This window comes from Zonotrichia leucophrys, chromosome 8 (genome assembly GCF_028769735.1).
Source record: "Zonotrichia leucophrys gambelii isolate GWCS_2022_RI chromosome 8, RI_Zleu_2.0, whole genome shotgun sequence".
Lineage (NCBI taxonomy): Eukaryota > Metazoa > Chordata > Aves > Passeriformes > Passerellidae > Zonotrichia > Zonotrichia leucophrys.
Window position 1 is genome coordinate 4,137,725 of NC_088178.1, and position 24,841 is coordinate 4,162,565.

General features: G+C 50.7%; 1 protein-coding gene across 7 annotated transcripts in view; it reads left to right on the plus strand.

Moving 5' to 3' along the window:
• Positions 1 to 24,841, plus strand: part of LOC135450838 (uncharacterized) — a 118,191-nt gene that overhangs the window by 75,060 nt on the left and 18,290 nt on the right. For 4 of the 7 annotated variants that reach the window (XM_064719385.1, XM_064719387.1, XM_064719383.1 and 1 more), the window contains 4 exons: positions 11,795 to 11,894; positions 13,279 to 16,821; positions 21,263 to 21,322; positions 22,385 to 22,460. In XM_064719385.1, the coding sequence (XP_064575455.1) occupies positions 16,601 to 16,821; positions 21,263 to 21,322; positions 22,385 to 22,460 (357 nt within the window). In that variant the 5' untranslated portion in view covers positions 11,795 to 11,894; positions 13,279 to 16,600. Of the gene's footprint in view, positions 1 to 11,794; positions 11,895 to 13,278; positions 16,822 to 20,462; positions 21,323 to 22,384; positions 22,461 to 24,841 lie in introns of all 7 variants that reach the window. The other 3 variants (XM_064719388.1, XM_064719389.1, XR_010441165.1) reach the window with 3 other exon arrangements.

Sequence of the window (24,841 nt, forward strand, 5' to 3'; positions counted from 1 at the left end):
AGTCAAAATTCTTCATGATAATTGGTGGGAATACTCCAGCCACCTCACTGCTGCCTTCCTCATCTTTCCATGGCAACCCTCCCTCTACAGCAGCCCAGGTGCTTGTGCTTGGATAGAGTAGGAGTTTCTGAGTCCTCTGTCTTCCAAATCACCCCTTGGAGCATGGAGGGAACATCTGTACTTTTAAAGTATGGGCATCATGTGATGCAACAAATAACTTCACTTGCTCTAGCCATATTCTTTTTTTATGCTGGCAGAGACAGAAAATTTTGGAAAGATGCCTGAATCAGACCCTTGCATGTCTGTGGTGTAGAGATGTTACCTTGTTTTTTCATGGGAAGAGAAAGGTGCAGGAAGACCTGAGTATTTCTTTCCCTTCCCATGGTCTGAGCCACCACACCCCTCTGTGCTGGAGAGAGGAGTGGGATCTTGAGACTCAGCATCTTGGTGAGCAGAGGGAAGGACAATCTTTCTTTCTCTGTCAGAGACAGCCTGGATGGAGCTGTGATGTCTCCTACAGGAAGCCAGGATGGTGGCTGGAAGGAACAGAGATCAGAGAAAGGGGTCAGGCACTGCCTCATCCTTATTTCTGCTCCCTGCTGTACACAAGAGATGCAGGAGACACAGGGAAGCTGCTTGTTGGATGGTGCCCAGCTCTGCCAGCATGGGCTGAGTTGGGCATTGCAGAGCAGAGGCATCTTCCTGCTCCCCACTTCTCTGAAACATTCTCCATGCATGTTCTAGTACCATTATCTTTCCCCAGACTGTTTTACAGGCATTTTTAGTGATTCCAAGGGAAAATGAGACTCAACTGGCTGCTGGCAAACCCAGCCCAAAGCTGCCCAGACTTGGAGAGGTTGCCACTTTGTCTGGAAGCATTACTTATCCTTGGTGCAGGCTCTGTAACTCCCTTCCATGTTGAAAAGGAGGAGGAAGAAATTTCCATCAGGCTCAGAAAGTTCCTTTCCATGCTGAACAGGAGGAAGGAATTTCCACTTGCTGGGCCAGCACAAGCCAAGACCCAGAGTGAGCAAAGAATGGGCATTGTGTTCAGGGATGTGTAAATCCTCCACCCCCAGCCTCGGGGAGTTTATTGCCCTCCAGTGTGGCTGTCATTCCTGAGCAGCCCAGGCAGGCTGTTAAATGACAAGGGAAAATTACCCAGTCTGTTCTCCAGAAGGCAAGTGAGTAGGAATTTTCCTCCAACTGGTTCAGGACAAAGTTAATGTAGGGAAAGCCATTAAAATTAATGCTGGTAAACAAGAATAAAAACCAGCAGGGTTGTAACAAAATTTGGACCAGATTGGGTTTCCCAGCTGTCGTGCTGCACGCTGTCTTAAAGGCAGGGGGCAGAGGGAGGGGGTAAGCTGAGCTCAGGCAAGTCTTGCTGGAGAGGCTGGAGGGTTGGGGCTGGGGCATCTGGGCTCCTTTGGCACCATTTATGGTCCAGCCCTCCAATCCCCTCAGGCTGGCTGTCTTTTTCTGGGAAGCAGTGATGCTGGTTTCTCCAACAGCCACTACATATTTTATATATTCTTGTTATTCATCTGCTCTTCTCCAGAGGCTGCCCTCCCCATCCAAGCCCTGCTGCAGGGCTCTGGCAATGTGAGCACATGGTTTCTGGCTGCAGGTGTTTTGTGTGAACTGGTTTGGGAGCAGATCTTGGGCTGTTGGGGCAGTGACTTGCTCCAAAAAACTTATTCTAAGTTCAGATAGGAAAGGTGTAAAGAGGCACAGCTGTGTGTTACTGCTCTCTTCTAGGTAAGCAGCTTTTTCCAACCCCACAGTATGCTAACACGAGCCAGGCAACTTCTCCGGAGTGTTTGGCACTGGATATTCAGCTGACTTGGCACACTTTGGAGTAAGTCAAATCTAGTATAACCAATCCAGAATTGCTAGCCCCAGACTAGAAGTAACGCCCCATATTTTCAGGTGACTGGTGGTGGTGAGAAGGGAGAGGTACAAAATCAGTCAGCCACTTTCTTGTAGTGTCTGATGGAGTTGGATTGTATGTTTGGAAAAAATAAGACAAGAGCCTGAGCACCTTCAGCACAGATGCCAACATCCATAGAAAACTTTCTGCTCCACAAGTCAGTGAAAACAACAGCAGAACTATCCTTTAATTCCTAAAAAAAATCATATCCCTTGTATATCTTCCTAATGAGGCTGTGTTTGCTCAGAGCTCAGTGGTTTTGTGGTCAGGTTCTGCAGGCTGGGTGGGTTGTGGAATGTCCATGCAGCAGCTCACAGAGCCAAGGGGAGCTGCTGAGATAAGGAGCTGTGATGCCCCCAGCCCAGGGCAGGGAACTAGAGCTGGATGTCTGAAATGATCCTCTGTGAAGAGAAGGAGCAGAGTCTGGACAGGTCAGGCCTCTTGCTGGAACAGAAAACAGCATGGAGAGAGGCCCAACACACAAATCCTCTTTTGGAGCCCTGTGGGAATCCACAGGCTGCCTCTGTGGGGAAGCATCAGCCCCTTTTCAGCAGTCAAGCTGCTGTCAGGTTGGTGTCTCAGAGGTGGAGAGATTTTCTTTTGTTTTTCATGAGGCATCACCAAAGAATAGGGGTGACAGAATTATTTTTGTGGAAGTAACTATGTGAACCATTTTTTTCTTTATTTGGATTATTTGAAAGCTAAAACTGTTCATGGGTTTTAAAATGCATGTCCCCGCCAGGTTGCTTTACTTTGTTTTGTTTCTTATTCCCTCTCCCTTATTCCTCAGAGGGAACCATCCAAACCCACACAGAGTGTTATTTCTTTGAGAAATGCAATCGTTTTGCAGTCAAACCTAGGCTGGAAATGCTGCTGGTGATTCATTTGTCTGAGAAATTTAAAAAGGCTTGGATGGAACAGGAACCAGGCTAGTTCAGGGAGATTTTTCTTGTGTGTGAAGACCCACTTCAGCGGGGGAGTTCTTTTTTATTGCAAAAAGAAGTTTTTATAGGCTTTGTTGGGGAGACTTGGGCTCCAGCCATTCTTCTGTATGGTACCAAGATCTGGAGCCTGGCTGCCCCAGTTCCTGCTTCCCACACCTGCTGCATTGCAGAGCTCCATGATTCCAGTGCCAGTTCCATGATTCCTTTGTTCTCTAGGGTCACTGCTTCTGCAGGGTGGGGTGGATGTGATGCCATTTTTTGCCTTGACTTTGTCTCATAAGTTTTTCCCAAACACAAGTATCATAAGGGTGCACTGCTGTGTCTGGAGGGCAGCAGGCATCTCCTGCTAGCACATGCTGAGGGGTCCAGGCCCTGCATTCATCTTTAGGGTCTGCTCTAGCTCCTCCTAGCCAAGAACCTCTTTCTGAAGTTCCCAGCATCCAGTGAGGCTCAGAGCAAGGCAGGAAGGCAGATTCATGGCTGGTAACCACCACAAATCCCCTGCAGAAAACCTTTGTGGCCTCCAGTTTCCCCATCTATAAGCCAGGCATTTTTAAATGGTATGCTCTTTGAGACATGGCTTTCTGTTCCCTCAGACAGCAGGGACCTGTGGAAAGCCTCCAGGCAGTGGCTGAAATCAGATGAGCTGATCTCAGGTTTCTGTGGTTGAAGTGACTCTTGAGGTATTAGAGAGTCTTTTTCTCAGCCCTGTGACCAAAGAAGTAGTAGAGATTCATCAGTTCTGCTTTTCAAGGTTGTTTATTTTCTCTGATCTGTTCCATTCTTTCTCTGACCTGTTAATATCTGTCCAGCAGGTCGAATTGTGGCACACTGACCACCCTTGGGGTGGTGTTAGCTTTTTATACTAAGAACTACGTGTACTTTATTTACAATAATTTTCCAACACCTATCACCTAAGTTAGACAGTTTGTCTCTACCCTAAACCAATCCATAAGTGCCACCATCACAGCAGAAGAAGGAGGAGGACAGGGCATGCCCAGATTCCTCCATTTTGCCTCTTGAACCCCCATTCTAAATCCCCAAAATTCTACTTTTTCACCCTGTGACAAATTACCTATTATTGTACTCAAACTCTTGTGGCTTGTAAATCTTCACACAAAGTTGGTAATTGTTTCCATGAGCTAAAATCAAAGGCACAGGTATTTTTGACTCCATGCCAAGGTCTCTGAGACCCTTGCCAGGGTCTGGAATCACCCAGGGCAGCCAGAGCAATGTCCTGGGTTCTGACAAGCTGATATGTCACATGCCAAGAGTAATCCTCGTTTTTGGGGGCTGTTCTTAACATATCCATGGATGTCCCAGAGTTAGCTTGATAGGAAACAAGGAGTACCATGGAAACAGGACTGGGTGAGATGCTTGGGCAGTGGGGAGCCTTGGCAGGGCTCAGGAGTGGTGACAAGTGTGACAGTGTTTGCAGGGGTCCAAGGATGAGGGAAGAGGTGAGGATCTGACTCCCTCTTTCAGAAGGTTTGATGTATTATTTTATGATATATATTATATTAAAACTATATTAAAAGACTAGAAGGAAGGATTTCATCAGAAGGCTAGCTAGGAATAGAATAGCAAAGAATGATAACAAAGGTTTGTGGCTCGGACAGGGAGTCTGAGCCAGCTGACTGTGATTGGCCATTAATTAGAAACAACCACATGAGACCAATCACAGATGCACCTGTTGCATTCCACAGCAGCAGATAATCAATGTTTACAGTTTGTTCCTGAGGCCTCTCAGCTTCTCAGGAGGGAAAATCCCAAGGAAAGGGTTTTGCAGAAAATATCATGGCTACAGACAAGTGCCAGTCTGCCTGGAAACAGAGCAAGAAATGGGCAGGATAGAGGAGACCACCATTCCTTGAATGACTGCAGAGAGAGCTGCCACCTCTGCTGCCTGTTGCTGGCCAGACCATGGTGTGACTGCTCATCCCCAGTGCCCTGTGCCCCCTCCCATGCTGCTGCTCCTATAAATATCCCGGTGGGAAGTGGAGCATGGAACCACCACAGATGGCCCCCAGTTCCACGTGCAGTGGCGTGTGAGATCCCAGAGAGGAGCTGTCAATACTGTGCCTCGAGCCAGCCATGAAACCTCATTAGAAATGGTGTCCTCTTCCTTCACCCCCCTCACCCCCTGGCTCCCTGCTCTGCCTCGCCTGTGTTCAGGCTCCCTTATTAAACATGCACTCCCAAGCAAGGAGCGCTGACTTTCCCTTAATTGAGGCATAATAATTAGAGCATTAACACATTAGGAGGGTGAGACAGCATGTTTAGCTTTTGTGATTAATTATCTGAGGATTGTAATAAGTTGTTAAGACATTAATTACTCTGACATGTTTATTGCTCTTTATTGCAGAACAGACACTTGGTAGCAGCAAATGCTGGCTCGTCTGGAAATAAGAGTGAGAAGTGGTCTGGTGGGAGCAGACCACCTACTCATCCTCCAAACTGAGCTGCTGCTGCTGGCAATGAGGTGGGGAAATCCCTCTGGCTGTGCCTTGGTGACCAAATAGGTTTATTTCCCTCAGCTGGATATAGAAATGGTACCCAAGTCCCTTAGGACAGTCCAGGACCCAGAAAGTCCTTTCTGATCTTTTCATCTGGACTTTTCTCCTCTTTCAAATGAAGTGTTTCCTTCCTGATGCTTTGAGCTCCCCATGATTTGGATCATTGTGTTGCCAATGTTGAATAGCGTGGCTCAGTCTCTGTCTGCATCTTACCAGGAAGGTGTTCTGTATTAAAGACAGGCTGAAGTTTGGAGCATCAGCAGAGGCCAAGGACTGAACCAGGACTCCACTGGCCTCCCTCACCCTGCCATTGGACTAGTTTTCCTTCGGAGCTTGGAGCAGGAGGTTAGGGGAAGGGTTGGAGAGGTTTGCTCTGCTGTAGCCTCCTGTTTGCACAGCAAGCTCCTCTGTGTACCCTGGACAGCTCCATGTGGGTTGGTCAGGCTGGGGCTGAGGGCGGAGTTCAGGCCTGGAGGATGAGTGGTTCTTGTGTGTCCCTGAAACTCTGAGAAAAACACAATGTCATAAAAAAAACCATGTCATCAAACCAGCAGGGTGATGTGGTGGACCTGTTCCCAGTCTTCTGCTCTTCCCATGGAATGATGATAGTGTCTTCCCTACTCATGCTGAGGGACCCTCCCTGCCCAACCTCTCCTTGCAGTTATCTGGCTGGGAGGGATACAGGAGATGTAATGGCAGCACCTGTCACAGATAAAGAAATTTGGGAATATTATGAAAGACAGAGGAACACAGGAGATGTGATGGCAGCCTCAACACCTGCCACAGATAAACAAATTTGGGAATATTATGAAAATCAAGAGGATGGGGAAGCCATAGGAGCAGTGTGTTGATATCCATTTCCTTTGGGACCCCTGGAACCCAATGTTTCCTGTCTCTAGGCTGTTCTCTATCCTTATTGCAGCACAGGGGGATCCTCTGTTGCCTCTTTTTACAGTTAAAACACAAGATGATCCTGACAGGTCTTTGTCCTTCCAGGACTGTCCCAGTGGTCACTTTCCCTGTGGCTCCCACCAGCTCAAGCCAGTGTCACTGTCACTCAGTTGTGTGAATGGCTGTGGAGGAGAATTCCCTTCCCTGTGCCTAATCTGGGCTCTGTCCTGTGTCAGCTGAATGTGATTTGCTGCCTTCAGCCCCTCAGAGCCCATCCTGGGACTGGCATTCCCTGTCAGGGCCCTGCTCTCTGCATTCAGAGTGTGGGACGTGCCAGCCTGGCACTCCCTGCTCTGCCTGGGGACAAGGCAGGTCATGACTTATGCATTTTATCATTACAAAGAGAATTTCCTCTAGGTGTGTGCAATAAGGCAGTGGGGCTGACCTGTGATCCTGGCACTGAGCAGCGGTAATGACTCCCCTTTGCGGGTAATAAGCAGCAAATGTACACATTTTGGGGAGATCTGAATTTTTTTTTTCTCTTTTTAAGACTGCTGTCTTCCTAGGCCAGACTTAATTAGCAGACCTCATTATTTCCTGAAATGTAACTTGACTTCTATTGAATGAGAATTGTTCAGTGGATGGGAAGCAGCAGAGCAGTGCTGCAATATTCATATTGTTTTAATTGCAACATTAACATTTCATGCCGCTCTTGGCACACTTTCAGGTGCGGCCCTTCAGCTCAGTGCCACACTCTGAAAGGCTGGATCAGAACAATTAGGATAGAGTGACTGGATTTCTGGGTTTTCTTTTTTTTTCCCCTTCTATTTTAATGAGCACAAGCTTGAATTCAGTCCCCCTCCCTCCTTTTGTTGGGCAGAACAGGGAGTCACCATGCCTGGAGTGTAAATCTCCTTTTTTTTTTTTTTTTTGAGGAAAGGATGTGCTGTAGCACATGTTTAAATTGTGTTTTTGTGGAGCTGAAGCCCCACAGGTACAAGTGATACGTGATCCACCAAGCTGAAGGTGCCTCCTGGGATTTGACCTTTACCAGGTGAATCAGAGAAGTCCCAAAATGTGTCTGGCCAGCTGGGAGAGTGTCACGAATGAGCTGGAGGGAAAAAGGTTATTTCTCACTTCTCAGTTTCTGCCAGGGCTCTGGAATGCCTGAGGCTGGAAATGACACTCAGAACAGGTAAGGACTGGGTTACCAGTGCAGATCCTAAATGAGCACAGGGATCACCCTGCTCTATCCCCTAACTGCACACAGGGTTTGGCTTTGTAACAGGGGCATCAGACAGCTCTGAAATGCTGGGCTCAGCCTGAGAAGGGCTGTGTCACACTGGGGATGTGAGAACATTAATTAACTCTGAGGGAGAGCCAGGAGGCTGCTGTATCCCCTTCAAAAGGAAGAACAAAGGTTTCTGAAGCTCACTCTTTGCTCCTGGAAGAAGGACATCCATGCTGCTGCCTGCCAGCCCTGTGCTGGGGCTGGTGGGCAGCAAGGATTTACCTGAGTGTGGAGGAACGGGCTCCCTCTCAAGTGCCACCCATCAGTCAACAGCTTGATGAGTAAGTGATCCTGCTGAGAGCTCAGCAGGTACTGCTCCGACTCTGGGCTGCCTTCCTGGCATCTCCTGGCAGCAGTCTGAGGGTGAAACACCCTTCTGGAAGGTGAAATCTCTGTCCATGCAGTGGAGAGGCAATGGGAGAGCTGTGGGGGTGAGGGAGCTGCTCAGCCCATCAGTTCTCCCCCTTGGAGCTGGGCATGACACTTCCTTTTAGGCAGCAGCTGAACTCATCCATGGGTCTGGGAGGGTAATTAAGAATGGTAATTAAGGCTGGAAATGCAGAAGGATTCAGCTTGGTCTCTGGAAGGAGAAGGGAAGGGCACACATTGCATTTCCATGGGCTTTCCAAAGGCTCACATGCCATCTTAGCTGGTTGGATCTCCTGTCAGCCAAACAGGCCTGGAACCTTCTGCTGTTGGTACAATGTGTAGTGGGATCCATAAAAGCTCATCTCCTCTGGATGTACCCTTTGGGATTGGAGTCTCTGCTGTCCAGTAAGTTATTTGTGCTGAATGGAGCATCTCCCTTCCCTGGGATATTTACGGCATCTCTCCCACACAAATTGTCTGATGTCTAATAAGGGATGATACACTTCAGTTTGGAGGGTGCTAATAATGTCTCTCCTCTGTTTGGTAGTCTGTTCCCACGAAATTTATAGACTCTGACTGTCTCCAAGACCTCCGTTGCTCTGTCACATCAGCTCGAAATCTGTTTGCAGTGTCAGGAGTTGCTGGGGAGTGGGCAGAGGACAGATGGATGCAGCAGGATCGCATATGCCCTGCATTCCTCGGGAAACGGGGCTGGAAATGCGCAGATCCGGGCACGGGGGCAGCTGTGGTGCCTCGGCTCACGGGGCTGGGGCTCGGGAGAGCAATCGGGCGGTGTGGGAGGAAGGTGATGAGCACCGAGCACGTTGTGCTGCCTGGGGCGAGCAGCAGGGCCCCGATGGGAAGCAGCCCCCGCAGAGGATGAACGAGCCAGCCCCGAGCTCCTGGCTGCTGTGAGGAATTGCCTGGCTAAAGGATAATGAATGCCGCAGCAGGAGACAGAGCGTTTCTCCGAGGCCATTCATCCCCTTTATCACCCTGCTAACAAGCCCCAGAGCGGCTTTAGAGAGACTGCTCTGGAGCAGCAGCATCCCTCAGCCCTGCTGCTGGTTGGGTGCTGCGGGCAGGGGTTCTGCATGGGGCAGGAGGGCTCAGAGGGAAAACCACGGAGCAGCTCTCAAACAACAGCCCCAGGTTTGAATCTCTGCTCTGGGGACTGTGCCTTGGCTTTGGTTTGGCTGGCATGGACACCGTGCCCTCCTTCAGGCCCTGCGTGGTGCCAACGGGGAGATCTAGATGTAAAAGCCAAGGTGCCAACTGGGAGATCCAGATGTAAAAGCCAAGCATCCATCTTTTTTAAAGTACTTCAGGGCAGCACCCTTTGGAGGATTGCTCCATCCTAACTCCCAGCTTGCCTAAGATTTAAGATCTGTAAGATTTATATGAGACCCAAGAGGAGTTTGGGGCCACCAGCACGTAGGTGAGTTGGTTCTGCTTCACTTGCAGCACAGCTGAGGCTGTGTGTGAGCCTGGTGAGAGGAGGAAAGGGCAGGAGTGATGTGCTCTTCATGAGAGCTAATAAAAGCTAATCCATCCCTTTGCTCCAAGACAGTGGGAAGCATTAGTGGCTGGCTGAGTGCCTCTCCCACTGCTGGGTGCCTGTGCCTTCCCGCTGGCTGGGAGCAAAGCGTGTCCTCCGTGCTGGGGAAGGAGCTCTGGCAGAGCTGTGCTGCCTGCAGCTGCTCTCTGTAGCTGCCATGCCTCCTGGGAAGGAAAATCTGCCAGAGAGCCCAGGCAGGTGAGGCTGGGAATGAGGATGGACATCCCTTGGGCAGTCTCTCATGGCAGGCCTCTGCTCCAAGCAAGGCCTGCCATGAGAGAGGCCTCTGCTCCAGGGCTTGGGCTATGGCCTGTGGGAGCAGAGGAGAGCATCACCTCTGGGTTTTGAGGAATGTTTGAAGGAGCTGGGGTTGTTTAACCAGGAGAAGAGGAGGCTCAGAAGGTGACCTTATTTCTCTGTGCACCATCCTGAATGGAGGCTGTAGCCAGGTGGCTGTGACGGTGTTCACAGGGGTCTTAGGATGAAGGAAGAGATGAGGATCTGACTCCATGTTTCAGAAGGTTTGATTTATTATATTATGATATATATTACATTAAAACTATACTAAAAGAATAGAAGAAAGGATTTCCTCAGAAGCCTAGCTAAGAATAGAATAGGAAGGAATGATAACAAAGGTTTGTGGCTTGGACTCGCTGTCCGAGCCAGCTGGGCTGTGATTGGCCATTAATTACAAACATCCAACGTGGGCCAATCACAGATGCACCTGTTGCATTCCACAGCAGCAGATAATCAATGTTTACAATTTGTTCCTGAGGCCTCTCAGCTTCTCAGGAGGAAAAATCCTAAGGAAAGGATTTTTCATAAAAGATGTCTGTGACAGCTGGGGTTGGTCTCTTTCTCCAGGCAGCACTGACAGAACCAGAGGGCACAGTCTCAAGCTACATCAGGGAAGGGATAGGTTGGATATTAGGAAAAAGTTTTTCATGGAAAGAGTAATAAAGTACTGGAATGTTCTTCCCAGGGAGGTGGTAGAATCACCATCTCTGGATGTGTTTAAAAAAGACTGGATATGGCACTTGGTGCTGAGAGGAATAGCAGATCTTTCTTTACAAACAATCTGTGGGTCTGCTGGTAGATAAAACCAGCACTGGGGGATAAAAGAAACAATGGGAAGGATTCCCCTGACTGATGAATGGAAAAATATAATTGCTTTTACAAATAAACTTTAGGTTTGCTGATAAAATGAAATTAGACATTGAGACATGAAAGAAACAATGGGGAAGAAAACCCCCTAAATTCCACAAGAATTAAAAATGAAAAGGGAGGGTTATACATGAGAGGGAAATCTTTGGTATCGGGCATTCTGGGAAGTCTGAACCTCTCAAGTACTTCAGCCAGTGGGGAAAGAGAGAAGGGAAATGTGCCTAGGAAATTGGGATAAAAAGGAGACTGCATCCTCCAAAAATTTGAGAGACCCCAGGGGAATGCCCCATGGCCTCTCCCTTTATTCCAATAAAGCCAGAAAGGACTCCTCCATCTCCTTTCTGGACATAAACCTCTGGTGTTCGTGGATTAATTTTCTTAACAGTGCTATAGGCTAGTTGAGGTGTGAGGGCATAGGTCGGACTTGATGATCTTAGAGGTCTCTTCCAACCTCATTATTCTGTGAGACTGGTGTATATGGGACCCTCAGAAAGGCTGGAGCCAGCTGAGCCCAAACTGGTGCCCAAATAGGTTGGAACACCCTCAGCAAACAGCCTGTGTGCTCACCTGTGCACTGTGTGTGCAGGTATGAGCTGTGCCACCCTGCCAAGAGTGATTTGTGTCTGGGGCACAGTGCACAGTGGGTGATCAACTAGAAATAATTGCCTGTAATTGGAAGGTTTTACTTTTTCATCCTGTGTGTTTTCTTAATTTCTCCTTCTCCTCCTCCTCCAGGTTTAGCTCTTGGGGAATGCATTTTGTGTGGTCCATGGTAAACACCCCACAAGGAGTGCTATTGAGAGAAGGGAAAGCAAACAGGGGATAACGTGTTGTGTTTGGGTGTCCTCAACAAGTGCTGGTAGTGGTTTTATAGGGGCAAAAAAGGAGGAGAAAAGCTGCAAAGCTTTGCAGATAGAGGGGGCAGAGTGCCATGAGTGATAATTGAGTGGTTCCAGTGAGGGGAGAAACAGCAGGAGAGCAGCAGGTGGTGGGGATGGCCTGGAATGTGTTTGCAGAGCTGTGGAGCAGAGGAGGAAGTGTATCGTGGAGCCAGGTGTCTCCTTGAGTGTGAGCAGCAAGAGGATTGTAATCCTGATTTTTTTTCTCTATTTTTTTTTTTTTAATCAGGAGGTCTCCAAGCATTTTAAAAGGAAGCTAACATCACAGATTGAAGCCTCAAGATGGGATCTTTTTCAGTGACCAAGTCTGGAGCCAGCCAGAGACACCTGTAAGTGTTGAGCCTTTCCTCCCAAAAATTCTGCACTCCAGACCTTGGCCCCTCTCCCAGAGCCCTGTGCTGAGCAGAGTGATGATGGGGAGCTCACTGGAGGCCAGGCATGTCCCACGAGGTGGCACAGGACGTGCTGCCTCCTGTGGCCACTGCTGTCAGCTGGATTGCCTCTGGAAAGGGAGGAGGTTGGCAAGCCAAGTGGCCTTTCAAAGCAGGCTGCAATTTAAAGGGTGCCAGGCCATGTGAGGCCCCCTGACCTCTCAGTGTGTTGGGAGGAGTTCACTTTCAGCCCAGAAACATCTGGTGCTTTTTCTTCTTCTGCCAGCACCATTAAATGTCGAGTTGAAGGGAAACACAATTCATCACCTTCCTCGTGGGCTGCCATTCAGCCAAGAGTAACAGAGATTAGCCTTCAATCACACCAGGGCTGGGGCTGAAGGAAACCTTCCCGAGGACACGCTGGAGCAACATTTTCATTAGCAGAGGAGAACATGATGGAGATGAAGTGGCCCTTCACCTCAGCTGCCAGACCTCTGGCCTGCCTGGTGCTAACAGGGAGTGCTGGCTGAGGGGCTGGGCCAGCACAGGGCTCTGAGTGCTGTCTGCAGCCAGATGTGAGCAACAGCTGGGACACAGCAAAGCACTGCTTTTATATCTGCTGGGGGTGATCTTGGTTTTCCTCTTGCCTATGAGCTCTCACTGCTAGGAATAAACTGTCTCTCCTAACTGAGAGGAGAAAACATGTGCTAGGGCACACACCTGAGTGGGTGTGAGCCAGAAAATCAATGTCCTTGGATGACAATGTCCATGGGGCCAGGAGGCATCACAGCCTGTGCCTCCTGCAATGTGTTTTGCAAATTTAACAAGACTGCCTTGGTGGTAGTAGAGGCTTTCTCTGCTCCATGGCAAGCTGCTCCACAGCTCTTTGCTCTTACTCTGCATCCCCCCAAGGCAGCTGAGGTGCCCAGGATTCACTTGTGCTGTAGATGTTGAGGAAACACCCCCTGGCCCCCAGCTGGGTGCCTGGCACAGGGCTGTCTGTCCCAGTTAATGGGAATTATCCAGCAGGATCCCTGCAGCCCTGGCTGCCATCCCCCACCACCTCAGCTCCCCGGGGCTGGCGTGCTCCTGACAAAGGCAGGCTCCATCTCTTTCACTCACAGCTGAAGGATGCCTTGCCTGCTCCTATCTTGCAGGTTGCAGGAAATCATTTTAATTTGCGTGGCACATTCCTTTGGGCGTAAGTTGGGGGAGGAAAAGAAAAAATCCAAAAGAAACTCTGGCCATCCTGGGTATTTTTAGTTGCTTGCAAAGGACCATTAATATCTCTTTTTATCTTTTTTTTTTTTTTTTAAATTCCCTGTTGTCTGTTCTCTCTCAGGGGCTGCCTGTGGTGCTGCATTGACATCACATCTCTGTGGTGAAGGTAGGCTGGTCCTCAGTGCTCCCTGAGACATGGACTCAGAGGGAGCCCCATCTCTTATCTCACTCTCCCTGGGCGCCCACCACATGCACAGCCCTCTGAGAAGGAGCTCCCTGGCTGGGAGAGTGAAGGCTCAGAGGTATTTATGCCTTTTGGGATGGGTTTTATCAGGAATGGGATTTGAGCTGCCTGAGAGGGAGGTGACACAGGCTGGCAGCTGGGGAATTGGTTTGGAGCATCAGAACAAATGGCTGCTGTAATTCTGGAGCATTCTCTTGTTAAGTTACCTCTCATGTCACCCTCCTCCATTTCAGAACTGAGAGGAAAACATGGCCTCAGAGCATTTTTCTCCCTATGATGCCTTCACCTTTCTTGTATTCCCTTTTCCCTTACAATCTCAGCTGACTGGGTCTCACTGCCAGCCTATTGAAAGGAAAGGCATGTGCTGGCTTATGGAGGGAGAGAGACCTGAGACAGGATAAATCTGTATGCAATGAGAACGGGGGGAAGCAAGTCAGCTGCTCTGACACTTTTATTATGGAGCCAGGCTGCTTGGGGATGAATCTTTCTTGAAACGTGTTGCTGGATGACATTTCTACCAGGTCTCAGCAGTAACCTTCACCAAGCCTTGCTGCCCAGCCCTGTGCTTGCCTTTTCCTGGGACAAAGGGAACGAATATCAGCTGGAAATGCCACAGGCAGCAGGGATCAGTGGGGCTCAGTGCACCTCCAGTGAGTCTGAAAGCACCTGGAGCTCTTCAGGCTTTGGTGACTCCAGCTTATGGCTGCATGTGTTGTTTTGCAAAGGACTTGTGGGCTCCTACATCTGTTCCTCATTTCAGAAACAAAGAGGATGCAGCAGAGACCAAAATGAAATCCTCCTCAGTGTTGTCCAGAAGGATGGATAAGTGCAAGAAAATATAATTCCATGGCTGTGGAAAAGGAGTATCCACTTGTTTAGTAACCTGGTAATGAGTGCTGGCTGTGCTCCATGCAGAGGCTGGGAGCCACAGGAGATTTGGGGTTACAGAGAGGGCTGGGCAGGGTTTGCTGCCCTCTCAGCTCCTTTCCTGTATCACTGTCAGCTTAGATTTCACATCAAGAGCATGATGTTATGGCTGGCGGTGACAACAGCAGAATGTCACTGGCAAAGGTGAAATCTTTCCCTCCATCAGGGTAATTCTCCCTTCCCCTTGGCTTGTGTTGGGCCCTGCTGGCTGCTGGTGCTGAGCAGGGCAGGCCCTCATGCTGCTCAGGAGACAGAATTTACTGTTCTGAGCAGCTCTTCCTGCTCTCTGGGTCAGTGGCTCCCTGTCTCTGCTGGCCCCTTGGCTGCACAGTGACCTGGGACAGAGGGAAACCCCTCATCACTGCCTGAAACAAACTGGGGACATTGGGAGCTGCACTGTTTGCCATCATGTGCTCCTCTGCCATGCTGGCAGGCTTGTACCACTGGAGGTCTGCCAGGGATGTCCCTTCAGAGCCCCCCTATGCTCTTCAGGGCCAGGCCTAAGCTAGGTCTGGGTCTGAGGGGCAGCCTTACATGTTAATGGTTCATGTTCTCTGCAGGCTGCCTCTCACCTCCTCTGAGCTGGAGCTGATCATGTGGAAAGGTGCCTGTGCCCAGCTGCTCCAGCATCTGTCCCCAAGAGCCAGTTCAGCAAAGCCTTGGTGTTGTTCTGGGTCCAGCTTTCACTTTCCAGCTGGTTGTGGAGAAAAGGATGAAGGTTCCTGCTGCTGCCAGGCCACAGTAGAAAACAGAGGAAGGAGACTGGCCTCTTAGTGTGCTTAAAGATCCAAAAGTTTAATCTGACTCTGCTTCTCCCTCAGCCCTGATCCTGTTGTATCTTTTCCATCTGATGCCTGAGTCTTTTTTTGTTTTGCTATTTTTTCCTTGTTCCCTTTCCCCCCTCACTTTATGAAAAATGGCTTTCCCATCTGCATCTGTCAGGAGCCTGCCTGAGCCGGGTGTACGGCTCAGTGAATATACAAATGTGTGCTTGGGTCATGGCCCCCCTGACAGGCCAGAGATGAATTCCAAACAGGAAGAACAGGGAGAAGAGCTTCTGCTGCCTCTCATGGTTGCTTTTGTTATCCCAAGGAGGTGTGAGAATCGCCTTTGGGAGCAGTGCTTCCTTCTGCTCCTGCTCTGCCTTACCAAGGATCAATTCTCTCTCATCCATCATCAGATGAGTCCTCCTTGCTCCCATCTCAGCTGCTGATGGGAATGCTGGGGAAAGGGAAAACTTTTTAATCCTGCTTTTTACTACTATTCTTTTCTTTCTGCCTTTTGCATCCCACCTCTTAAGCCCATGACAATGCATTTGGCAGGCTGGGCTTGAGCACACTCCATGGTCCAGGTACTTTTAAAGAGAGTGAAGGATGAGGTAGAGGGAAGGGCATTGTTTTGTAGAATCATAGAATATCCTGAGTAGGAATCCACAAGGATCATCAAGTCTAACTCCTCTCCCTGCACAGGACACCCCAACAATCCCACCATGTATCTGAGAGCATTGTGCAAACACTCCTTGAGCTCTGGCAGGCTTGTGGCTACAACCACTGCCCTGGGGAGCCTGTTCCAGTGCCCAATCACCCTCTGAGTGAAGTTCATTTTTCTAATACCCACCCTAAACCTCCCCTGACACAGCTTCTTGCTGTTCCTTTGGGTCCTGCTGCTGGTCACCACTTTGACCTAAGCCCCCTAAAAGGGCTTAAAATTCAGCTTTGGAATTTTTCAGCAGTGGTGCACAACTCCACATAGGATGCCCTGAAATCACCCAGATGCTCCTGCACATTCCAGCGTCTCTGTCCCCTTTCCCTGCTGCAGGTGAGCGGGGAGAAGAGCTCCCTGTGAGGCTCCGCAAGGAGGAGTTCTTGTGTGTATGCTGTGTACCTGCAGGGTCACTCAGGTGCCCAAAGGGAGCTGACAGCCTGCCCTGACACCCAGGGGTTTGCTGAGCTGCTCCTGCCCCTTGGCTTTGTGCAGGCTGGTGTGGGAGCTGCTTCCCTCACCCCCGTGTCAGAGAAGCCAGGCAGGCAGAAAATGAAACGAGTCTGTCCATCCACGCTCTTGCCACAGCTACCTGGTCAAGGAGGGGAGATTCCTGGGAGGGCAGACCCCCACTTTGGCAGGAAGAGAGAGCAGGCAGCTTGAGCTGAGCTCATTTTTTCTCTAAGCAGATGGATGTTCAGTGGGGCCCCACAAAACCCCTCTCGCTCCAGGCTGTGAGCCCACCGAACCAAAGCGCTGTGCTGACACGGAGAAAAGCATCACTCCATTGATGCTCAGCCTGAGCTGCTGCTTCCATTCCACTCAGGACTCAGCAGCAGCCTCCTCCTGCCCCCAGCTCCCAGGAGGAGCCAGCTGCACACCTGCATCCAGGCGAGGAGGGAGCAGGAGCTGTGCAGCCACGAGGAAGGCACCGATGGCAGATCCCTGCAGCATTCCCACCCCGCGGGGCTCTTGGCCAGCGAGCTTTGAAAGCTCTCGGTGCTCCTGCAGGTGAGAGCCAATTTGTCTGCTCTCCTGCCCAGGTGCCATCTGTTTGTGGGATTGCCTGAGCGTGGATGAGCACGGCGGGGATGGCGAAGGGAAAAGGGCTGCTGGGGCGGGAGAGATGAGCTGAAAAGTTTCCTTGGGTATCTTCTGCACTTGTGGCTGCCGGTGCTGCTTCTCGTGTGCGCCGCGGTGGGGAAATCACAGGCTGTCATTTGGTGTTCCTGGAGCGTGATGGGGCGCTGAGGCACCGCTAATAGCAAACCATCATTTTAATGCTAATTTCCTCCCATTAGCTCAGGCTGGGGGAGGCTCAGCCTGGGTGGAGGGAAGCCATTAACAGATGGAGAAAGGGGGGATGTGTGGAGATTTTTTCTGCACCCCCAGAAGGGATTTCCAAAGGGCAGATGACTAACTACCACTGGGAAAATTGGTGGGAGGCGCTGGGGTCAGTCTGTGGTGGATGTGTGGGAGGGAGGAAGAGCAATGCCTGGTTCCAAATCATCTTCCTGTAGAGATGTCTGGAGTTTGGCTTGAACGTGGTGTTGGCTGCTTGTGGCCAGCCCTGTGTGCCCTGTGACCCAGGGGATGCTCAGAGTGCTGGCAGAGCTGGTGGCATCGTTGTCCTTCCAGCAAAGAAGACAAGCAGGGTTGAGTTTAGCTGCTGTCAGCTTAGGAGGGGCTCCTCAGTGCAGGAGCCTGGACACCAGTTTTGGGTGATGGATGGGCTCAAAGCAGGGGAATTTGAAGCTGTTCATGAGATACCCAAGAGCTAACAAAAAGAAACCTGCCCTTTTGCCATGAGAGCAAGGCCAGCTGTCCCAAGCTGGAGAGCTGGCAGGAGAAACCAGGGGCTCACTTTGGAGTCGTGGAGGAAACTCTACCATTTCCCTGCCCTTTCCAGAGGTGGTGGTCCCCAATTCCAGGCTCTTGGTCAGGCTCCTCTAGCCGTGCTTGCCAAGTGGAAGAGCCTGGAATGCTGTAGGTGCCTGGAGCTCTGGGGGGGTTGAAGAAAGAAAACTGGCTGCAGGGCCTGTTTGGGCAGCAGTCAGAGAGGTCCCTCTGCCACTTCTAGACCAGCATGGAAACGTTGGGACTAAAGGAATGTGAGCTCAGTTGTTGCGTCTGTCTGGAAAGAAACTGGTTGCCTGCTAATGAGGGACAGCACTGTTTGAAGTCAAGGGCCCCGTGGTGTCCTGTCTGGGGTGTGACACCTCTCCTGAAGACACACCAGCCTATGCTGACCTAGACCCTGGCTTCATCATTTCATATGGAAGCTTATGTGGATTTATTTAAAACTCACTTAAAGACTGTTTTAAAACTCTTTTGTCACCTGGCAGAGAATAAGGAGAAGGACAAAAGCAGCCACAATAAACCAGGAACTGGTTAAATGGCAAAGGGAGTGAAAGCCAAGAAGGGACCATCCTGCCAGGAGGACAATAGCACCAGGCTACATTAGTGGAGTACCAGCTATCAGATCCATCTCAGTGTGGAGCATGACTCACTGTTTTTAAAGAAGCTATTTCCATCTGAGAAAATGGCTCCTATATTTTATAAAGGCTTTTCCCAGCTTTGGTTGAGGAGAAGAAGGAAAAAGTGAAGGGCTACTTTTTCCTAGTTGAGGAGAATCAAACTTTCCTTCAAGTAGCTGAGCCAGGAAACCAGTGCCTTACATGCTCCCAGGAATAACACAATCCAGTAGTTTTGGGGGGAGGAAAGAAGTAGGAAGGAAACAGCATTGCTGTTCCCAGTTCAGCACTCTGAATAATGAGGCTGCAGGCTGGGGGGAGAGGCGCCTGCGTGCAGGAGATGGACACAGCCAGTGTCTCACGTGGGTCGCTGTCTGAAGAGATGTCTCTCTAATTTTCTACATCACTGAGAGCACAGCACAGCACCATCAGTCATTGTCAGCCTCCCCTCTGAAAGCCACCTCCTACCTGGCTGTGCTGTGCTGTCCCCTGAGTCCTGCCCGTGCTGGGGACTGCAGGTGGCCAGGGCAGCAGCACTGCAGGCACTGTCCCCCCAGGGGCTTCTCATTTGTTGTGTTACAGCCTGCTTGGGCTCCTTCCTCCACCCCTGGTGCCTGCTCCTTGCCAGCACTTCATTTCCAGATAAATCTTCCCCTCCTGGAGCCAGAAAAGGCCAAATGCTCCCTTTATCCCCTCTGAGGAGAAGGTGTGGGGCTGCCTCACTCACTGTGTGCTGCCTGGGGGTGGGCTTGGTGCTTGCAGTGCCCATCTGAGGATGGGGAAGTTGGGCTTTGCAGTTCCCACGGGCATGCTCAGGACTGGCTTCCTTGCCCCAGCTCTGGGCATGGAGCAGCTTTCATGCAGCGCAGCAGCTCTTGGTCCCTCATGTCGCTATAGGGCACGAAGGAACACAAGCGCACACCGCTGTTCTCAAGGTGAAGAAAAAAGAGAAGCTTATTTTCTAACTCCAACATTTATATATTTCCAAAAGTGACAGCGGATTGGAGGGTGACAGTGCCACCTCTCCAATGACACTGGACAGACTAACAGTCCATCAATTTTCTCCTCCTCCTTAAAAGAATGCAAAACAATGCGTTATTTACAGAAAGTGTGTGAGAAAGTTCGCCACAAGAATGCGAAGGTCAGAAGGCTTAGAAAATCTTACAAAACCAGGGTGATACCCTAATCTGTCTTTCTGTGAAGCCCCCTGCTCCTTCCTGGTCTGGCTGTGTTTGTACAGGCCCCAGGGGCAGTGCTTTGGCAGGAGCAGAGGTGCTGGGTCTTCTCCTGGCCAGAGGGCTGGTGGGACACAGATCTGTGCCTGGGGCTGTTTCTTCTGCTGCAGCACGGACAGAGCTGGTGGGTTTGCTGCCTCTTGCTTCTTCATCTCTATCACATGCTAAATTGGGTGCTCTTCCTCAGTTGTGGTGGCTCTTGGACCTACCAAAACCTGGCTGAGCTGTTCCTGGTACCATGATACAGAAGTTGTTTGCAGCCCCATGTCTGACTCCCTGGGCTCCAGCTAGAGAACCAAGGACTGAGCTGCTTTCCTTAGCACGGCCTTAGAGAGAAACATTTTCAGAAGAAACCCTTGCAATTGCCATCTCCCTCTCAGCCTCTTCACTGGTTCCTGAGAGCTGCTGAGCATCCTTGACCTCTCTCTCAGGATGGCTCCCCTGCATGTGTCAGCCCTGCTCTGGTGTTGTGGAGCTGTTGCTGGCGTCTGTAACAGCTGCCTTGTTTACTTCCCAAGTGCTGCCCTTTCTGTAATGAGCTGTAATTCATCCTGCTTTATGCAGGGCTCCAGCATATCTGGAGCAAGGAGGGTGTGCCATCAAACCACCTCCTGGACCTGGGATTGCTGATCTCCTGGAGAGGTAAAACAGGGAGGACAAGGGGGACCAGATGGAAATTGGGAATAATTACCTTGCAGGGTGAAGGGGGCTGGCTGGGAGCTGACACACAGGTGCAGATGGATGGTTATGGCAGGCAGGGTGGAGGGATGAAAGATGCCTTTTTAAAGCATCTGCCTCCCTCTCTTCCTCTGCTTTATAACCTGTTTTTATAGAGACTGCATGAGGAACACATTTTTTTTTATTAGCAGCTTGGGAGTGGAGAGTAATAAAGATTAATTTTTTAAAATAATTCTTTGCATTATCTTTTAATTTCCTGTGGCAGGGTTTGACTTTTAAATCTGCAAATGGACTTAACTGCTAATGTGCTCATCAGTTTAGAAGTGGCAGCCAGAGGAGCTGTGAGACTTGGTGAAGGTGGGAGAAGCCCCAGAGTTGAGCCTGGAGCCCCAGGAAAGGTTGTTCCATGGACAGAAGGACCCATTCAGGTCCTTCCACAGCTGTATCTCCTTCCCAGCAGACTGGGAGAGATCCAATCCGTGCTGCAGCTCATGGTGCCCATTGTGCTTCCTTCCACTGGTGGCAGAGAGGAAGCTCCTGTGAGGAGGAAGGAGGGAAGCCTGATGTCCCTGCTGTGCTGCTGTGGGTGACAGCTCCTTGCTGGCCTCCCCCAGGATGGTGTGTCCTGCTGGGACCTGTGCTGAGCTCTGTGGGACGGTGGCACAGGGCTGTCCAGGCCAGCTGGGCTCCAGGGAAGAGTGGCTACAGCACTGGGGAGTGGGGATGGAGTGTCAGAGAGGAGTGACAGCACTGGGGATCTGCCAGGAAAGGCTCTGCCTGCCCCCCGATCCACAGCATCCATCCCAGCCCCCAGGAGCACAGACCAGCTGATGTTCTGCCTGGGAGTCTGGCTTTCCCTGGAGCTGGAGAGCCGTCCCTGCCTTGGATGACCTCTCACATGCCCTGTAAAGGTACCAAGGTGGCTCTGAGCTGGGGAGAAGTGATACCTGGCATGCAGATACCCCAGCCCCACCTTTCTTTGGCCACTGCCCACCTCAGAGCCTGTTTTCCACCACACAGCCCTTTGGCTGACTTTGCTCTGACTTTCTGGTCTCCCTGTAACAGCATGGTGAAGGCAGAGAGCAGCTTCAAGGAGAAGCACCAGGAGCCCTCTGGCTCACACAGGTATGGAAGCAGCTGGGGCTCAAGTGCCTGGGGTGGGCTTTGGGAAGGCAGAAGTGAAGGAGGGAGCACAGCTGGAATGTTGATTAAACCCTGAGAAGGTTTTTAACTGGATTATATTGCTGCTGTGTTGGAGCCAGGAGCAGGATGAGGGGTTTTGGAGATGCCTGGGCATGGGGAAGAGCCAAGTCCTGCATGGGGAGGGAGCACTGTGACCCTGCTCCCTGTGCCAGATGCCATCTGGAGCAGGCTCTGGGCATGCCTGGGTGTCTGTGTGTCCTGGCAGCCCTGGAAGTGGCCTTCAAAAGGGCTGGTGGGTGGGAAGAGACAGCCACTGTTTCAAGATAGCTCTCAAAATTCATGGGAATATTCATGGCCAGCTCTGCTGACCCAGGGGCTGTGCTCCCCTCCTCCTGCCCACCTGGAACAGGGATGCAGGGCAGCTCCAGACTCAGTCTGGCCTCTCTCTGCTCCCACAGCTCCCCAGGAAGAGGAGAAACCCGCCTGAGACGTCCTGGGTCACCCCTTGCCAGGTCACCTGTGCTTGTTGGCATTGTGCTGGGCAGGGCTGTCCTGGGTGAGGTCTGGCTCTGTGGGCACCAGGCAGGGGATGTGGGAGCTCTGCCTTTGGGTCTGTGCTGCTGCCTGGCACCAGGAATCCTGCCTGGCACCAGGAATCCTGCCTGCAGCAATCAATGTGGTCTGGGCTCCAGTTTTGTGCTTTGGCAGCAGGCTGAGCTCTCATCCTGCTGGCCAGGCTTCATCCAGCTGGATCCTCTGCTGTCCAAGGGAATGCCAAAAAGCTTTTGGTGCCTGTGGCTGCTGCATGTTTGGGGTGGGAGAGCTCATTCCTCAGCCTTTTGTTTGAATTCTCCATTTATGCAAGGCTTGGACAGAAAAGGGATCCTGCCCTCTGCCAGCACGAGTACTCCTGATCTCAGGAGGGAAACTGAGGCTCAAAGAGCCACTGGCACCTCACTCACACACACATCCACCCCTCTGTGTACATCTGCCAACCCCTAGGGCCCAAAGTACTCTGAGTAACCACAACTTTGTGCTTTTCAGCCAGAAGAAGCATCATTTGTTAAATTTTCCAGCTGTCAGGAAAACTGGGAAGACAGCAGAAGCCTCTCCTGTCATGGTGGGTTCTTCTTTTTTTACCTTGTGAATTCACAGAGAGAAAAATGGAAATAAAAAGCAGCAGGGAGAGAGCTGTTAAAAAGCTTAAAGCTGTCACAAGGCATTGGTTAGTTTATGTGCAGTGAAGTATACAAACAAGTTTTCAGCTTGTTGGTTGGAGCCAAGGAGCAGGGGTTTTTTTGTGTGATAAATATGTTTTATAGGTCTTTTATGGGATTTTTTAAAATGCCTGTCCCAATAAATTATTTACCAGGGCAATAAAAGATCAAGGAAATTGTTTCAACCATATCACTGAGCATCTAAATCCCAAACTTTTACTGGGAGTGGAAGGACCCTCTGCATTCCTGTGTCCTTATGAGAGATGGTGCAGGTGAGCTGTTTGGCTGTGGTGAAGGCCAGGTCCCCAGGCACCCTGACACTCTGTGTGTATCCAGCAGGTCCCACAGGCTGGACTCTGCTTTTCCACCCCCTCCTGGGGATGGACAGCATTTCCTTCCACTGCTGGCTGCAAATCTCTTGATAGGCTCTGACTTTTTATTTAGCTTTCCAAGAGATCTCAGAAGCTTAATGGTCCCTGCTGAGATGCAGTGGGAGTTGGGAATCACTTAGGAAGCAGGAGGGAGCTTAAGGAACATCCATAACCCCTGTGGGCTGGGCTGGGAGGGCAGCCAGGCCATCCTGCAGGTAGCAGGGACCTTTTCCCAGCCCAGGTTTGCTCCTCCTTGCTTGGCAGCAGCCTCTCCCCACAGGAAGGGCCAGGTCTGCTGGCTTGGTGTCCGTGGCAGACAAACCCAAAATAGCCTCGGTGCAGGAGGAATAAAAATTGATGGTGTTTCAGCCACAAAGTCTACAAATGCCTCTTTTTTGGCATTAAAGCAGGCTGTAAGATATCCAGTCATTCTCCCTCCCTGCTCCTCCCAAGAGGAAGGAGGGGGCTGGGTGTCCTAGCAAAGGTTCCCCTTCAGGACAGGGCAAATCCTTTGGCTGAATCCCAGAGTTTCTGCAGTAAGTGGGATTAGGTGTAACCCCAGTAGGCTTTAAAAGACATCCAGTTGTTAATGCATTGGCTTTTGTGAGGGCTCTGGCCAGGAGAGGTGCAGCCCTGTGTGATAAGCTGGCCATAAATAAATTTAGATGGGATTTTAAAAGCAATTTTTGATGCTTGAAAGATATCCTTCTGGAGTGGCCTTCAAAAGGGCTGGTGGGTGGGAAGAGACAGCCACTGTTTCAAGATAGCTCTCAATATTCATGGGGAGGATTATTCATTCAGAGCCTTTCCAGAGGGGAGAGTCCTTGGGTCTCTGGTGTGCTGAGGCAAGGCTGGATTGATCTTTGTTTGTGCTGTCTTTGCTGAGTGTTACTCCCCCATTCAGGGTGTCTCTGTCCCCTGCAGAGTCCAGAGAGGAGCCCTCACCTCCCTTGGTGCCTCATTTGGGTTTGGTGGTGCTCCTGGCTCTCTCTGAGGTGCTGGAGAGTGGCCACAGCTGGAACCACATCTGGGCACAGGGAGCAATTTCCCTGCTCAGCCAAAGGGGAGCACAGGGATTTGTTTGGCTTTCTTCTGGTGCCTGGAGGCCTCACAGGTCTTACACTTTTCTGAAATAAGTCATCTGCTGTTACAGGGCCTAGGACATTCACAGAGCTGTTTATCTTCCTTGATTGCCCCCCATGCCACATTACAGACGTGGCCATGCCCCAAGCCCATGGTGACTTCCCATAGGCTTGGGGCATGGCCACGTCTCCAGGTGTAGCAGATGTGCTGGAATGGAAATCCTAGGGGGCTGCTGGATATGCTGATCTGCCCTTGTGTGCTGTCCTAAGGTGAGGACAGGCAGTGAAAGGGGGCTCACTCCTCTCTGTGGGAATTGGGACAGCATGAACAGCCCTGCAGCATCCATTCCCTGGGCTGCTGGCTGCCAAAGTTTTGGGGTTTTTTTGTTTGGTTGGTTGGTTTTGGGTTTTTGTTTCTTGGGTTTTTTTGCCCTGATGGTGACCTTTGAGATGTAAGTGCACAGTGGTGACCCAGACAGGTGCTTGACCCAGACACACCAGAACAGTTTTGTTCATAAAACCACCTTGTTCCCCACTCAGTTTGGTGATGGGGGAGCACACTGAGCTGCCTGGGTGTTGCCTGCATCCCAGAGTGTGCAGTGCTGCTGTCCACCTCTGTGAGTGGGCTGAGCTGGGCTGAGGGCTCCAAGCCCAGGAACCATTCAGGCTTTAAAGTTTAAATCAGTTCTGTGTGCTGTGATGTTTGCTGGGGTCAAGGCCCCGTGGTTTGGCTCTAGGCTGGCAGCTGGGACCAGGTTTTGGAGCAGGATTTTATCACAGGGAGCAGAGGCTGGAGCTCTGTCTGATGTTTGGCTTTAAAGAAGGAAAAAA